The 16861-nt window shown below is 38.7% G+C and overlaps 1 protein-coding gene across 1 annotated transcript in view; it reads left to right on the top strand.

The window, feature by feature from the left end:
• DTL (denticleless E3 ubiquitin protein ligase homolog) overlaps positions 1–16205 on the top strand; it is a 50871-nt gene extending 34666 nt beyond the window's left edge. The window contains exons 12-15 of the mRNA XM_004013903.6: positions 265–354; positions 2857–2992; positions 11604–12436; positions 14241–16205. Of these exons, the coding sequence (XP_004013952.2) occupies positions 265–354; positions 2857–2992; positions 11604–12436; positions 14241–14339 (1158 nt within the window). The 3' untranslated portion in view covers positions 14340–16205. The remainder of the gene's footprint in view (positions 1–264; positions 355–2856; positions 2993–11603; positions 12437–14240) is intronic.
• The last annotated feature ends 656 nt before the right edge of the window (positions 16206–16861 follow it).

Below are 16861 nucleotides of genomic sequence, written 5' to 3'. Positions count from 1 at the left end.
CTGATTTGAAATAAGAGCTGTCCTGGTATCTTACCTCATACTATTTACTTATTTTGGCTGTTTTCCTTCTGTTTTCTCAGATTAATGACAGAAATACTTTCATTGCCCATTGGGCCTCTTTTTCTGAGCTATAACTAGGCATGTCTAGGGATTTTTGGTAACAACTCTACAGCTGTCTAAGGTACAAGTATGGATAAATTTGAAGTCGAGGTCTGGAGACCTAACACTGCCCTGCTGACTTGTTTGTTTTTGATGGTGTGATAGGTCTCCATGCCCTGGCATCCTCCCACCGTGCTCCTGGGTCATTCTCAAGAGGTCACATCTGTGTGCTGGTGTCCATCAGACTTCACAAAGGTTTGTAAGCGAATCTATATCATCATTAATCACACATTCTGTTTTTTCCTGCTAAGTGTATTTCTTGGTTCTCTGGAGTCATTCCTTTCCTAAACATAGCATTTAAGTTTTTAACGTTAGTAAAATTTCATCTTAAAATTAAGGCGAAAAGAAAGTCTAAAGTGAAGAAAACTAGTGTTTCTGACTTTGTATATATTATTAATGTGTGTTAAAAGTAACATCTTGACTGTTCTTCACAGACCAGTTTGGGTTCACACATGCCTGAAAAATGCTTACTGTGAAGTCTTAAAATGTTTGGCTATCTGTGACTAAACTATGGGAGAAGTAACTCTAAACTGTTATAGACACTCTGAAAAGAAGAAAATATACTCACTTTAAAATAATTTTTTAATAGTGATACTTTAAACAAATTTTTAAAACCTGAAAGGCAGAAATCCCAGAAACAATAAATTCTACATATATATAGGGATTTCATATAATAGTGGCCCCAGTTCCACTCACTCTCCCAGCCCCCCACCTTTGGTCTCTGGGTTATTTTGGATTTACCGGAAATGTTCCTTCTGTGGAGAGCTCCATTTCGTCTATTATGTGTTAAAGGTTTGTTGCCTATTGTGCCTATCTGTTTTTCTATCTTTTAGAATCTTCTCATGGTCTTATCTACTCAGGACATCCCTGCTGGCTTTCAAGTACTCCTATGGATTTGCTTTTATTTCTGTATCCCTGTATAGCCATTTCTGTGATGAGCTCATGATAGACTTTTTTTTAAAATCATTGCTTTAATCACCAATAATTACATCCCAGTGACATTTTCCCTCTAAGTTTCCATGTGATTTCCAGTGAAATATCTGCTTTTAATGAGGAATTTTATATCTTCAGAGAACTTGAAGATGAATTTTTTTCAAATTACTCAGTTAATCATGTCATTTTTCTCCATCCATTGTATATTGTCCTTATCTCTATGCACAGGAAAGACTCAGAGGAAGTAGGAGCAGGGCTGTTTTCCCATATTCATTTAACGACCACCTTTTCAAAAGGGTCTTTAAAATAATTTTGTCCCTACCCTAGAATTAGGAATGTAAAATAACCCACTTTAAAGAAAAAAGGTTTAGACTTTGAAAAAACTTGGATTTAAATTCTAGCTCTGAGCTGGGAGAACGGGATAGTTAGGCAGGCAGGGAAGGTCACGAGCAAACCGCTATATTCAAAATGGATAACCAGCAAGGACCTACTGTATAGCACATGGAACTCTGTTCATTGTTATGTGTCAGGCTGGTTGGGAAGGGAGTTTGGGGGAGAATGGATACATGTGTACATATGACTGAGTCCTTTCACTGTTCACCTGAAACTGTCACAACATTGTTAATCGGCCATACCCTAATACAAGATAAAAAGTTTAAAGTTTGAAAAATAAATAAATTCTAGCTCTGCCACTGAATTGTGGTAACCTTGGGCAAATAACTCTATTCTTGTTTTGTAGATGAGGTTATTTGAGTGTCAGGCTTTTATATAATGAGAATTAAATACGATGATGTTAATTTTAGGACACTCAGACTTAATAGTTGCTCTGTAAGTAACAACTAGATAATAGACTATAGAACAACTGGGAATCCCAGGCATCTCTTTGAGCAGTTAAATATGTGTGTCTTCTTTTGGCCTCCCAGTAAGGAAAGGAAAAAGCTGCCAGCCTCTTGGGGGCCAAGACTTAAGAGAACGTGTGTTCTTTTTTTCTCTCTCTTTAGTTACTGAAATAGAGAAATTATATAAACAAATGCTAGGGAACAGCTCTGGTACCAGTGGCCATTTGCCACAAGCTCTTCAAGCCGGACTTTCTCTGCCATAAAAGGCTTGGGACCAAGATCAGGAACGGTCAGATATTTTTAAAGGGGCAAAGGTTATTTTTAACTTCTTTCAGGCTAGTGAACTTGTTGTTTTCCCAGATTGCTCCTTTACCTATCTGAAAAAGAATCTTAGGAAATGGTTTCAATCTACTTGTCACAGCATACTAGAGTCATGGGCTAATAAGTCAGATCTTGGGAGTGATCCCATTACTTGGAATAAGCCAGAACTTGAAGAATTCTGAAGAAAGTCACATGAATTGAATGTCAGTGACATAACACTGATCGATCACGTAAGAGAAAAGCAATGTCTTAATTATGTGTGTTTTGTAGTTATACAGAAGGTGATAATGATTTGCCCAACTTCTTGAAAATAAGATGAAATGAACCTGGTTTTATAGTAGAGCTTTAGGTTAGCTGAGAAATCACTGGTTACAAAAGTCATAACCACAGAGTGTATATAAAGAAGAAACTAAAGGATCCACTTCTTTGGAAATCTGGAATGATTTCTGAAAACAAGCAATGAAAGTATCTGACCTTTTAGGTAGCATTTTCTATATCAGACAGAATAATTCTCTAGTCATGAGCCCTTAAAGACATGTCTGCTTTCTACTTTGTTGTGAATCTTTGATTGAAAGTTACTAACTCCCTTTCTGGTTCTCTGTAGATTGCTACTTGCTCTGATGACAACACACTGAAAGTCTGGCGCTTGAACAGAGATTTAGAGGAGAAATCAGGAGGAGATAAACTCTCCATAGTGGGATGGGCCTCTCAGAAGAAGAGAGAGGCAAAAGCCGACTTTGGTAAGGATCCCATGCATTTTTCTAAGGTTTTTTATGTTTTTATTGATTTAGTTCTGCAGTACAGAAGGATGAGCTAGATTTGATCTTATTTTAGTATGATTTTGAAGGAAAGCACCATCTTACTGACATTTTCTTTAATATATATTTTCTGAACACTGTTTATTATCTACACAAGGCATTGGAATACACCGGTAGATTTATTTCTTTAAATATTTGTTGAATATCTACTGTGTGCTAAGCACTATTCTGATTTGCTGTGGATTCTGCAGTAATCAAAAGAATCAAGAATCAGAAATGAAGCTTACATATTAGTTTGAGTCAGTAAACAAGTTAAAGAAATAAAATTTGCTTGTTAGGTAGTAATACGTGGATTAGGGAAAAAGGAAAGAAGGAATGGGAGAATAACAGCATGCTGTTAAAATTTTAAATTGGGTGCCTACAGAAACCTCAATGAAAAGAGGTGCTTGAGAACAGGAAGTGAAGTAGTAAGTCATGGGGGTGTTTTTGAGAATGTTTCTGGCAGACGAAACAGCAAATGCAAACCCCCTGAAGCAGGAGCAGACCTGGCATGTTTTGTGTTCTTCAAAGAGGCTGATGTAGCTGTATTCCCTGTGGCTAAAGCAGGCAGAAGAGAGGACAGGAAATAGTAGTGGAAAATAAGGTTCTTGCTTTTATTTTGATAGACAAAAAACTGTTGGAGGGCTTTGAATAGAGAAGTATACAATCTGACTTTTCTTGGTCATTCTAAATTCTCCGTTGAAAATAAATTGTAAGGGAATCAGGGTAAAACTGGAAGTTAATTTAAAAACTTACTGAAGTAACCTAGGAAACAATGGTGGTGACTTGGACCAAAGAGGTAGAAGACGATACAATTTTTAAAAGTCTTCAAATTCCAGATATATTGACATGATGGGTTCAGCAGAAGGTTCTGTGGGATCAGATGTGGGATATGAGGGAGAGTGATCAAGGATAACATCAGAGTTCTTGGTTTGAGAAGCTAGGATGGAGTAACCATTAACCTCTATAGGAATCACTGCAGGAAGAGCAGTTTGAGGGAGGGAACAACTGGATATGTTGTTTGATATGATTATTAAATATCTAAATGGAGATGTCAAAGAGGCGGTTAGATATTTGATTCTGCAGTTCAGGGCTAGAGTTGTAAATTTGGGATTTATTATCATACAGGTAAAAGGTAGCTATATATGGAAAAGAGAATAAGTCTGGGGTCTGAGCCTTGGAGCATCCTAACATAAGTTGGGGGAGGTGAAGCAGCAAGTACAACCAGAGAAGTAAGGAAAAAAAACCAGAATATTGTATAAAGTAAGTAAAGGGAAGAGGGATGAATTTGGTTGAATGTGTTTGGCATGCCAAGTAAGATGAGGGCTAAAAACTGACCTTTGGATTTGTCAGTACAGGGGTTATTTAGCAACCTTGCTGAGGGCAGATTTTGGTGGCGTGTCAGTGGCCTGGTTAGTGTTGTTCAGGAGGATGGGAAGAGAGGAGGCTCTTTCAAGGAATCTTGCTAGAAAGCAAAGGAGGAAAATGAAATGGTAGTTAGAGGACGAAGCAATGCTGAAGTTTGTTTTTAGTGAGAATATAGCATTTTGTATCTGATTAGAAGGATCCTCTAGTCCAGGAGAAAACTGATGCAGCTGGAGCAGTTTCCTTGAGTGAGGGGATGATCTCGAATATACGGGGTGTGGATTGTTCATCCATAGTGATGAGAAGCCAGAAATACAGGCATGGTGGAGGTAGACGGGTAAGTGGGAGGGTCAGAACTTGTGGAAGTGGTGACATTGGAATCAGGATCATCAACTGAGAATAAGGATTAGAGGAAGAGGTGATAGAGATTTGAGGAGAGGAAAGAAAGTCTGAAACAGTCACATAGAGAATAGAAGAGCAAATGGACCAGGGAAATGCAATTGTTGAGTGAAGAATCCACCTGAGGCTAGCACTCCTTCGCTGAAAATGAGCAGTCAGTATGGTTGTGTTTCTGCTGCACAGGTACAGGCAGACTGTAGGTGGAAAAGTTGGTTTTAATCAGGGATGTGGTTTAAATCCACAAGTATGATGAAGTGAGTGGAGGGCCAAGGAAGTTAAGGATAGATATACTATCAGAGTTAAACTGGGTGAGGAAGGAAGTGTGGATATAATTGGGCTGAGGGTAGAAGTGGTAGGGTCAGTGAACTGAGGGCCCCCTGGGCATGAAGAGCTGATGGCACTGGAGTGCTGAAGAGAACTGGGAAAATAGGTGGTGGTTGAAATTGAGATAGTGGAGGATTTTAGTAATAATGGAGGCACTGGTAATAAGGCCAAGGGATAAGTGAGTGAAAGGACAAGGTTATTGTAGAAGGAGGAGGTCAAGAAAATGAGAAACCAGATATTGAAAAGATTATGAATGTGGGTTTTGTAATAACTGAACTGACGGGTAGAGTTAAAGAGAGTGACAGGGAATCGAGAACAAAACTCTAAGCACTGAGCCAGTCAAAGGGGATATCAGTAGATAGTCATAAGTTTGAAATTCAAGCTTCAAACTTCTGTCAGCCGTCAAGGCCTGAGGTAATGAGGATTTGAGGGTGAGAATATATGCACATTTTTCTACTGACTTACTTGTTTAGTCTTTTATAAGATACCTCAAGCGTGACTGAACTCCAGAGGAGTCTTTCTATCTAAGTCTACTTCTATAAAGTGTTTAATTTGGGTTTCTGCTTTATTAAAAAAAAATTTTTTTTTAAGTGTTGATACTTTAACAAGTCAACTAACTCTACAGGGCTAAATAAGGTAAATAGCATTCTCTAGATACCCTACCATAGTTCCCTTTTCCCAGGGTGACAACTTCAAATCTTTTAACTAATATTTTGATACTTATTCCTGTATCTCTAAGTAACATTTGTGCATTTCTATCTCGTAGGGGATTTTTTGTTGTTGCTTTAGCATTATCTATTGACATCTTACTCTGTGAGATGAGCACTTAGCTCTTGCCTATGTCCCCATGATTACCAAACCTCTGCACACTCAACATTCCCCTAGCTTCCCAACATAGGGTCATAATTTTGGTTAGATCAAGAGTTATTATTATTACTATCATTGTATTTTCTATTCAGAATTTAGCTATGTGGTAAATAGTTGTTTCTTTTTATTTCCTGTACTTTTTTTTTCCCCTTGAGACTTAAAAAAAAAGTCAAGATATATTCGCATACCACAAATTCACCTGTTTATACAGTCCAGTGTTCTTCAGTATATTCAGAGTTGGGCAGTCAACATAATCTAATTCTAGTCTATTTTCAAGACCCAAAATAAGGGTTCCAGTGTCTCCATAACCTTGCCAACACTTGTTATTATTTAGTTTTTTAAATTATAGCCATCTTACTGAGTGTGCAGTGGTATCCCACTGTGGTTTTGATTTGTACTGATATTTTCATGATGGTTTATGATGTTTAATATCTTTTCATGTGCCTATTGGTGATTTGTAAATTTTCTTCAGAAAAGTACCTATGCAAATAAATCCTTTGCCCATATTTTAATTGGGTAATTTGTCTATTGTTTTTATTGTTGTATATATTCTGGATGTATCTCCCTTGTCATATAATGATTTATAAATATTTTCTATTATTCTGTAGGTTGTTTTTTCATTTTCTTGATGTTGTCCTTTGACACACAAAATGTTCTAATTTTGATGAAGACCTGTTTATCTGTTTTTTTTTCCTTTTGTAATTTGTGCTTTTGATGTTGTATCTAAGAAAGCATTGCCTAATCCAAACTCACAGAGATTTATGTCTGTATTTTCTTGTAGGAGTGTTGTAGTTTGGGGGCTACTGTTGATTTTGCGTTTATTTTTGTGTATAGTATGAGATAGGTAAGGGTCCAAATTCTTTTGCATGTGGATAGCCCACATTCTCAGTATTATTTTTCAAAGAGACTATTCTTTACCCCATTGCATTTTTTCAGCGCTCTTGTCAAAAATTAACTGACAGTGAGAGTCAGGGTTCATTTCTGGAGGCTCAGCTCCATTCCATTGATCTGTAAGTCGTCCTTATGCTGTCACCACATTGTCTCGATTCCTGTCCCTGGCAGTAAGTTTTAAAAATCAGAAAGTCTGAGCGCTCCAATTGTCTTTTAAATTTTAAGATTGTTTGGACTATTCTGGGTCTCACATTTCTATACAAACTTTAGGACCAGCTTGCCAATTTCTGCAGAAATAATCAGCTGGAATTCTGTTAGGGATTGCATTGAATCTTTAGATCAGTTTTGGGAATATTGCCATCTTAATCGTATTTTCTTCTGATTCATGAACATAGGATGTCTTTCTGCTGCCTTGTCTTTAATTTTGCTTCCTAATTTTGAAAAAAAATAAAAGAATTATATAAGGAAAAAGTCATCAGCCTCCCCAACACTCATACACAATTTTAGTTAACATTTTGCTCAATTTTAGATTTTACCCCTTTATCCATAGAGATTTTTTATTAACAGAGTCATGCTATGTATACATTTGGATTTCTTGAAGATTTTTTCACTAAACATGATATTCTAAACACTTTCCTTTAGCAAAACTTTTAAATGTTCCATAGTTTACCTAGTTCTTCTCTTGTAGTTAAACGTTTTATTTCCAATGTTTTGTGGGGCTGGGGGGGGGGGGGAATGGTTTTTTCTAAATTTAGGGTCTTCATTTCCCATTAAAATAGATTCCCAGAGGTGAAATCTCTGTGTTAATGACTATAAACATTTTTGAGGAAAAATATGTTGTCTTTTAACTAGGTATTTCTAGGTATTAATTATTCTTAGTTTTGCAAACTAAGTCACAAAAAAGTTACATATGTTGACCAAATTTATACCATATTAATAACATTTAGCCATTATTAAGAATTAGCATAGTTGGTTCTAAAGACCTATTTGTATTATCTCATTTATTAGTAATTCCCCAAACAACCAAACCTGAAGCTCAAGGAACTTAGATTTGCTTAAAGTCACACAGCTGTGAAGTTATAGTAGAACCAGTTCAGACCCTTGCAGTCTGATTCTAAAGCTCATGCCTGGAGTACTGCCTCCTTTAGAACCTAGCACAAGAGTTTAAGTGAAGACTGGTCCAGGAATTAGACCTAGATTTCTTTTTCTGGGTAATGCTAGAGTTAACTCTGAAGAGCAAGAGAGCAGCAACTTGACACAGGGACCAAAGGCTGGTGCACTGGCCATTCAGCCCTTTAAGCCAATTCCCAGTGACAGATTGGCTGTTGCTAATCACACTGCCATTCTGAAAATTATGTTCCTCTGCTTGCCCGAGCTTCTAATTGCCACCCCAACCCTTCACTGCTGTCCTGGATTGCCTGTCTTCTCTTTTGGCCCTTTTTAACTTATTAACTGGCAAGCTTTAAATTGCAACACACAGCCCCATTCCCTTCTGTCCTACTTTTCCCAGTCAGCACCTGCTCCATTACTTAGTATTCTTTCATTGTTTCAGCCAGAGATCTCAGCACTGTCAGGCCAAGGGGTTCTCTATCCTGTCTGTGCATCAGAAGCACTTGTGGAGCTTTTAAACAATTTGTATGCCTCCAGAAATTGTTAGGTAGGCCTAGAGTAGAGACCAAGTACCTGTATTATAAAGCTCCAAATGAGTCCAATATGCAGCCAGACTGAGAACCTCTGGTCTAGGTATCACTGAGTGAAAAGATGATTATCTTAAAAAGAGGGAAATGTTAGCTATTTTCTCAAGTGCTTGCTGTAGACTTATAAGTCAAACACAGTACTTACAGAATCTGTTCTTTGATGGTTGGAACTTGACCCTCATCCCTGTCAGCAGTAATGAAATTTAACAAGCATTGTTTAATAATTCCTTGCTAGGAACTATAGTGGCACTAGACCTAAAAATGAGTAAATCATTATCACTTGCCCTCTGGATGCTCCTAGTCTAATCCAGGAGGCAGCTACAAAAACTATAGTATATTGTAACCATTTCACCCAGCTACATAGACAAAAGGCTTTGAGAACTTGCTTCCTGTGGGAGAGGAGGAAAAAAGTTTGTGAAATCTTCACAAAGGAGTTAATAACACTGTCACCAGAGCCTGGAAACATGAGCGGTTTTGCCTGGAAAAGAAGGGGTAGACTTGGCGAGAAAACCACGTGAGCAGTGAGATGTGACAGTGCACACAGCTTGTTCAGGAAGCTGTGCGTTGTCTCCTGTAACAGGATCCTCAGCGGGCAGAGCCCGTGATCAGACTGCAAAGGTAGGCTGAGTCCAGGTGGCAAATTAAAAAAGAAGCTCCAAATGGACTGGTGATTAGTAAACTCTGTAATTCCTCAAAGGGACCTACTTTCATGAAGCTTTTAGGGCAGTGGCCCAGTCTGTGCCACCATGTCATCAGATACCATGCAGCACTTAGGGTCCATAGGAGTTGGGGATGCACTTAGGAGATGAGGGCTTCCCTGGTGGCTCAGAGGGTAAAGCATCTGCCTGTGATATGGAAGATCCAGGTTCGATCCCTGGGTCGGGAAGATCCCCTGGAGAAGGAAATGGCAACCCACTCCAGTATTCTTGCCTGGAGAATCCCATGGACAGAGGAGCCTGGTGGGCTATAGTCCATGGGGTCGCAAAGAGTCAGACATGATTGAGCGACTACACTTACTTAGGAGATGAAGTACTAAAGGCATCTGTGTTTTAAGTCTAAAGGTCAATGTAGTGACTCATATACAGCTGTTAAAAAGATTGTATTGCATCTAAGTGTACTTCTATGAAGAGGTGTAAAGAGGAGAAGATAGGATGTTCAGAGGAGAGAAAATTGCAGAATGTGTGTGTGTGTGATCTTTTTTTAAGTGTGATATACATATACTTTTGTGAATGCTAATAGGTACATAGAAAATAGTGGAATACACAGCAGCATGAGTGAAATGAGATGGCTGAAAAGAGGACCTTTTACTTGTTACCTTATTCCCCCCTGTAGCGGTTCAGAGGAGGAAGGAAAGAAAAAGAGAAGAAAATTGGACGGTAACATCCTGAAGAGGATACAGCTTTTCACATATCAGATTTTCCATTGGCCTTTAGTAGACACTTCAGATTTCTGCCACTGCAGTGTCAGAAACATGTATTTGGTTTGTCCCTGGCCCAACTTTTCCTTCTCCCTGAATCCTGCCTTAGAATCTGCATGTTGTAAGACCCATGGTATTTTAGGACTTCTGCCCTAAACATACTCTTCAGCTCAATTTAATGGAACTGATAACTGTAGGGGCTGTGCATTGACTATGGACCTGCAGTGAGGAGTTTTCTCTGGAAGTAGTAACAGGGCTCAGGCTCTAGAACATGAGTGTGAGAGCCATCACCAAACGCTGCGTGGACTGGTCCTAATCATTAACTCCCCTTCTATAGCTTGTTACAATGACATGGGGCTTTCCAGGGATGATCTTTGTTGAAGAAGCAGTATCACTTTGTCTCTAAACATACCGTTGATGAGAAAAGTTTAGACAAAAGTCAGTTTGTAGAACTTCTCTGTCTCAAGGCTAGGCTGTTTGAGTAGGGAAAAGCAGAAGGTAAAATGTACAGGAAAACTAACTGACCAGAGTTAGGACTTGTATTTATTTGCATATAAATACAATGAAGTAGTTAAACGGAATTAAACATCAGAGTTGTAGTACTGGGTAACTGAGAAATAAATGCCTTTTCCTTGTTATTTGAAGACTGGAACCCTTTTTCAGAAATCTGGAAAGCTCAGGAGGGTGAGAAAACATCATGTCTGTCGGGTCTTCAGGAGGAAGAAACACGAGCTTTATGAGAGTTTGCCTGAAGGACTGGTCCTGGCCTAGAGACAAGGGGCAGGACAGGTGGAGCGGAGTGCTCCCCACAGTGTGATTGGTTTTGCATCACATTTTGGAAACGTTCTTTGCCATTCTTTGCTTGTGGAAAATCATGAATTGTATATTAAGGAGGAAGGCACATGAGGACTGATAACCTTAACAAGTAATTGATGGGATTACTTTTTGTGGAGATTCAAAGCTATCTCCATTTAACAGATGTGGAAACTGAGGCCGAAGAGGTGAACGGTTGTACCCAGGTGACCTAGTAAGCGATTGTGCTGGATTGGAGACCTGTGCTCTCCTGACGTGTGGTGCCTCTGTGGCCCAGCATTGCTTAGAAGCATCACAGAAATACTAAGAGCGGCACTACTTAACAGCCCTGATGTCTTACTGTTACCTTAGAATACTTTGTAGCTGTTAAAAATGGTACAGATCTGTGTTACTGTGGGAAATGTTCATGATACGTTAAGAAGCAGGTTACTAAGTATCTTGTACATCATGGTCCCATTTTTGTATAGAAAACCTTAAGAGATATCATATGCATAAATATAAAAAATTGTTCACCTGGATGCTTTTAAATTTTTCTTTTCCTGTATTTCTAGACTTTTACAAGCATATGTTTTACAACAGGGTGTCTTAGGGGCTGACAGTTAGGAAATGGGAAGAAAAATGCTAAAAAGGGTCTGGGAAGAATCGAATGATTTATGTGATCCACACTGGGAAATCAGCCCCTGGATGATTAAGTTAGCTATCGGTATAATTTTCTTTGATGAGAACCTTGGGATATTCTGTAGCTTTCACCTCTGATTTTGTGACCTCTTTGGTTTCTCAGTGGCAGTGCCCAGCAGCCAGAGCACTCCGGCTAAAGCACCCAGAGCAAAGAGCAGCCCGTGCACCTCCTCCCCGTCGTCGGCAGCCTGTGCTCCGAGCTGCGCTGGGGACCTGCCCCTCGCTTCAAATACGCCTACCTTCTCTCTTAAGACCCCTCCTGCCAAGGCCCGGTCTCCCATCAGCAGAAGAGGCTCTGTGTCCTCCGTCTCTCCCAAGCCACCCTCATCTTTCAAAATGTCCATTAGAAACTGGATGACCCGAACGGCTTCCTTATCACCACCCGTCACTCCACCTGCTTCCGAAACCAAGATAACGTCTCCCAGAAAAGCCCTCATACCTGTGAGCCTGAAATCATCCCAGGCCGTGGCTTGCTCTGAGTCTAGAAATAGAGTAAAGAGAAGGCTAGACTCCAGTTGTCTGGAGAATGTGAAACAAAAGTGTGTAAAGAGTTGCAGCTGTGTGACTGAACTTGATGACCCCGTTGAAAAGCTTCATTTGGATCTGTGCTGCCTTGCTGGTACCCAGGAAGAACTTGGGAAAGACTCGCTAGGTCCTACCAAACCAAGCAAGATTGAAGGAGCTAGTATGAGTGTCTCTGAGCCTCCTTCTCCTGCCAGTCCTTATGCTTCAGAAGGCTGTGGAACGCTACCTCTTCCTTTGGGGTCTTGTGGAGAAGGCTCTGAAGTGGTAGGCAAAGAGAATAGCTCCCCAGAGAATAAAAACTGGCTGTTGGCCATGGCAGCCAAACGGAAGGCGGAGAATTCATCTCCACGAAGTCCATCGTCCCAGACCCCCAACCCCAGGAGACAGAGCGGAAAGACCTCTCCAGGCCCGGTAAGTCGGCAGCGATAGAAAATGCATTTCCTAACCTGGCCAGGGCAGGCACAAATGCCTTCTCAGAAGTCAGAATGCTTTTTTTTTTTTTAAGTAAATCTTTTTATTCCTAGGATCACCAGGTTTAGTACATAAAAATATAGGACAAATATTGCATGGGACATATTTATACTAAAAATTTTCATACTGCAATGTTATTTGTTTGAATTTCAAATGTAACTGCATGTGTCCTGTATTTTCTTTGGCAATCCTATTTACTCCAGTTAAAATCCCTTCTGTCAAAGTCCACACCCCCCAGCCCCTTTGCCCAGTTCTTCAAAGCCTTCTTCATCCTCTAGGATATCAGTTCAAAAATAACTTCCTTCTTTGTTTGACATTATTCCCTCCCACAACCCCTTGCTTTTTAAAAATTTGCCTCACCATCCCTCAGCTCCTGCAACCTCTTTTTATAGATTTCCCTCCTCTTTTTATAGAGAAAGCTATAATTCATGGACAAGTTGCCAACATCCACAAATAGATTTTCAATTTGTAATTACAGCTTATGATTATTTAAAATAAAGCAAAATTAAGATACTTACAAAGCAGTTTTAAGTGCAGAATCCTAGAGTTACATGATTTCTTCCAGTCTTTGAGGATCATCTTGCTCACACTGGTATTTTTGGCAACTCACCTGTATCTCCCTTTTTTTAAACATTCATCTTAATTTTACCCATCTTTTCATTAAATTTAGATAATTTCAAAAACAGATATTGCTGGCAGAAATAGCTTTGTGAACCTTGAAAAGCAAGTGAGTGACTCATAATGATGGAGGCAGAAGTAGCTGTGAGCATTGGGTGAGCTGCGGGCACCAGTCAAAGAGAATGGATAGCTTCTGCCACTCAGGTTGCAAGTTAAGGATGGAGGCAGTTTAAGGAAGTTTCTCCCGTAGCTCTTTCTGTGTTAGGGAGAAGGTGGAAGAATGAAACCTGATCCAGGTAAGATCTGCCCTTATAAAGGGCAGTACTTAACCTTAGGCCAGTACTAATTTAACAAATGTTCATAACCCCTTCCTACTGTCAATAAGCCTATCCCCTAGTTTTAGAAAAGGTAAACTAGAAATATTTTAAAGATTACTTCAAACACAAACTCCAAGGCCTTGCCATAGAGTATAAAGGGGGAAAAAAGGCTGTAAGGAGTCTTCTCTGAAAATTCACACTGTAGGTAATCTTTGCCCCTAGCAAAATTCCTATTTTTTTCAAGGGACCTGGTCTGAGTTATGTGTTAGCAGGAAAACAATTTCAATAAAAAATTATTTTCATGAATGTGTACATCTTAAGGGCATTTTAAAAAATAGTCTTCTTATCTAAGATATTTCTGGCTTTATAATTTCAATCTTTTGAAGCTAAAGTTTCTTTAAAACATTTTTTGTCTTTATGTACAGGTTGATAAAGACTTCAGAAAAGGGTAGTATCTGCCATTTGAAATACCTATCTCGTTTGTAAATTTGGAAGGCTTATTTACTCATTTATTTCAAAGAGGATGGTAATTGTAACCTCTTTGGTTCCTATTACGAGGCTTAAGTGGTACATATTTTCCATTCACATGAAAAATCTGTTTTCCTTTCACGCATGCTGCCTTCAGTTTTCCTATATTTGGTACAAATCAACCAAAAGAGACATTGCCATCAAGTAATTGAGACTGAAATCTGGCTACATAAGCAAATTTCCAGACATCCTAACTTAAAATACCCATAATGATAACCTGCTGAGATAATAGCTGAACTTTATCGTACAAAATCTCTAAAATCTGAACTTTCTTCTTCTAGGTCACCATTACTCCCAGCTCCATGCGGAAAATCTGTACATATTTCCATAGAAAGTCCCAAGATGACTTCTGTAGTCCAGAACAGTCAACAGAATTATAGATTCTCATCTGAGTGAGTTAACTGAAGCTTGGCTCATTAAAACAAGATAAAAAAATTTGAGAGGGACTCTAACTCTGGTTTTAAGAAAGCTACCATTGTTTCGTTTTTAGTGAAAATCGTTTGGAAAAGTTTACCTAGTCTGGTTCTGCTACCATAGTGTATGTGCAGCTTCCTCAGAGTGAACGCTTTGTTTAAATTTCATGAAGTTTGCCACTCTGTAACATTTTGAGTGAGTAGTCTTTTAAATGACACGTCTTCTGTACAATAGTGACATCCCAGTTTGTAGAGGCAAAAAAAAAAAAAAGCCTTATCTCTTCCTGCTCTGAGACCTGTGCACAGCTGAAAGCCTCTGCAGGCCACAGCAGGAGGCCCGTCTGTGAAGGTCAACTGCCTAACGGGACCCTGGGTCTCTGCTGCCTCTAACACATTAATACAGTTTCATATAAAATATATAACCTTTTCACTACATTTTTGTGGATTTTTTAAGTACATGGTTAAATGTGATTTTTAGATAAGTACATTTATATTGATTCAGTGTTAAAATACAATCTCTTAAGTTAAAATTGTCTTTATTTTAAAAACAGCGGTAAATGTCAACTTGTTGGCGAAACTAGAACACTAGCAACTTTGTCTTTTCTCCCCCCAAATATATATGCCGTATATGATCTGAGGTTTTCACATTTTTACTAAGCAATCTACTGCATTTCCAACCCAACTTCACGTTATGATTTTTGACATTTCCTGGAGGAAGATGTTTATAAAATCAGTAGTCATACACTGAAGCTGGGGTTTGAATTTAACGTCTTTGGTTTTTTTAGGGGCTGCTACTTTAAAAAAAAAAAAAGCTATCAAATTTTAAGCAAAGTATTGATTTCTTATTGATATTTTTATAAAAGTGTAGGTAATTCCTATACTGAAAATCCAGAACCTAAAAATTAAATCTTCGCCTTAACTTGATCTTTTGGATTCTCTTCATGTACTAAAAAGCAGTGAATGTCTAGTAGAGCCCTGAGCCAAAAAATCGTGGGATTTTCTCTATAGATACTTAACATAGAGAGTATATAGGTGACTCTCAGTTAATAATGTGCAAAATACCTTGAGTGTCTCTTAACAGTTATGTATCAATAAGTTTGAACTGAACCATTGTTTTCTATTTTAGCCCTTTGTAACCTCATAGAAACAAGCTCCATGTATTTTCTATGTACTGTGTCCTCAGAAGGGAGTCCCCTTCCACTCATGAAACGTGATTCATTTTATCCATTTCCCTAAGGACTGTGTAGGCTTTATTCATATATTCTGTCATTTTAAAATGTATTCTTAATTATAACTCTATAATTCCTTTGATTCTTATAAATTAAGCTGTAACTGCAAAAACTACATAGGTCAATTAAGCATGGATTCTCCTGGTTTTATCCAAGGAGAAAAATAAATAAAAGGCCACAGAAATGCTGTTTTTGAAACAAAGTATGGCATAGCATTAACTGAATATTTAAGAACTCTAGTTATATTTGATGTTTGATTTTGGAGTGTTCGACTATGGGAAGGTGTTATTTATGACCAGTACCTGCCGATAATGCTGTCTCTCTTGATTTGAAAGCCTGTGACCTGTGAAGAAGAGAACTAAAGTAGATGATTTTCTTCTTTGTGTCTCTGCTCATCTCCTGACAGCTCTACTGAGTGTAATTGGGATAAATATGGCTGTCAGAAACTGCTGAGGGTCTAGTGGGTGTAACATTCCCACTTGGAAAACTAGTACTTCAAATAGGTGCTGAAGTTCAATGAGCTAAGGTAATGAGCTAATAATTATCCCTACTTGTGTCCCTGTCAGACTTTGAGCTGCTTCTGAATAAAAAGCCTTTTACCTGATCTGATGTTCTTTCCTGAGCTTTTGCATTAACCTAGAAGCAGTCTGTATACACAAAAGAACTATAGTAGTAATCAAGAATCCCTTCTACTTGTTCATTGAATAAAATTTGTTTATTCCCAAGGACATGATCTAGCTCAGGCTGAAAGAAGTTTTAATACCTCTTGCTTGATCAGACCTTTCGCATTTAAGATGACTTGGGATTACTTGATAAAAGAGGGTGGAGTGATGTAGTTCTTTTTCTAAACAAGTATTTCCAGCCCAAGCTTTTCTATTTGAATATACTCCAAGCACTGTTGCTACAAAGCTGTGTTAGTTTCCTTTTGGCTGTTTCAACAGGGGCTCTTAATTTACTTTTGGGAGGGTTGACTAATTAGTCCTTTAAAATGCCTCTTAATCTAGGCTACACTTTTAATTGGTGATAAAACCATGTGTAGCTGCCTCCATAGGGGTTGCAGAAGGCAGATTCAGCCCACCACCCTTATCCCCAGCCTTAATGACTTAAAACTTTACCAAGACTTTTTTGGGGACACCCTGAATAGGAGGCGTTTTTTAAAACCTCAGCTGTCCAGTAGGGATGTGTAGAGATGACTTTGAGAGACAGAGAGAGAGAGGAATAGGGCTTCCCCGGTGGCTCGGGGGGTAAAGAATCTGCCTA

The sequence above is a fragment of the Ovis aries genome, chromosome 12 (genome assembly GCF_016772045.2).
Source record: "Ovis aries strain OAR_USU_Benz2616 breed Rambouillet chromosome 12, ARS-UI_Ramb_v3.0, whole genome shotgun sequence".
In the NCBI taxonomy this organism is placed as follows: domain Eukaryota; kingdom Metazoa; phylum Chordata; class Mammalia; order Artiodactyla; family Bovidae; genus Ovis; species Ovis aries.
This window is presented reverse-complemented; position numbering and strand designations above follow the sequence as displayed.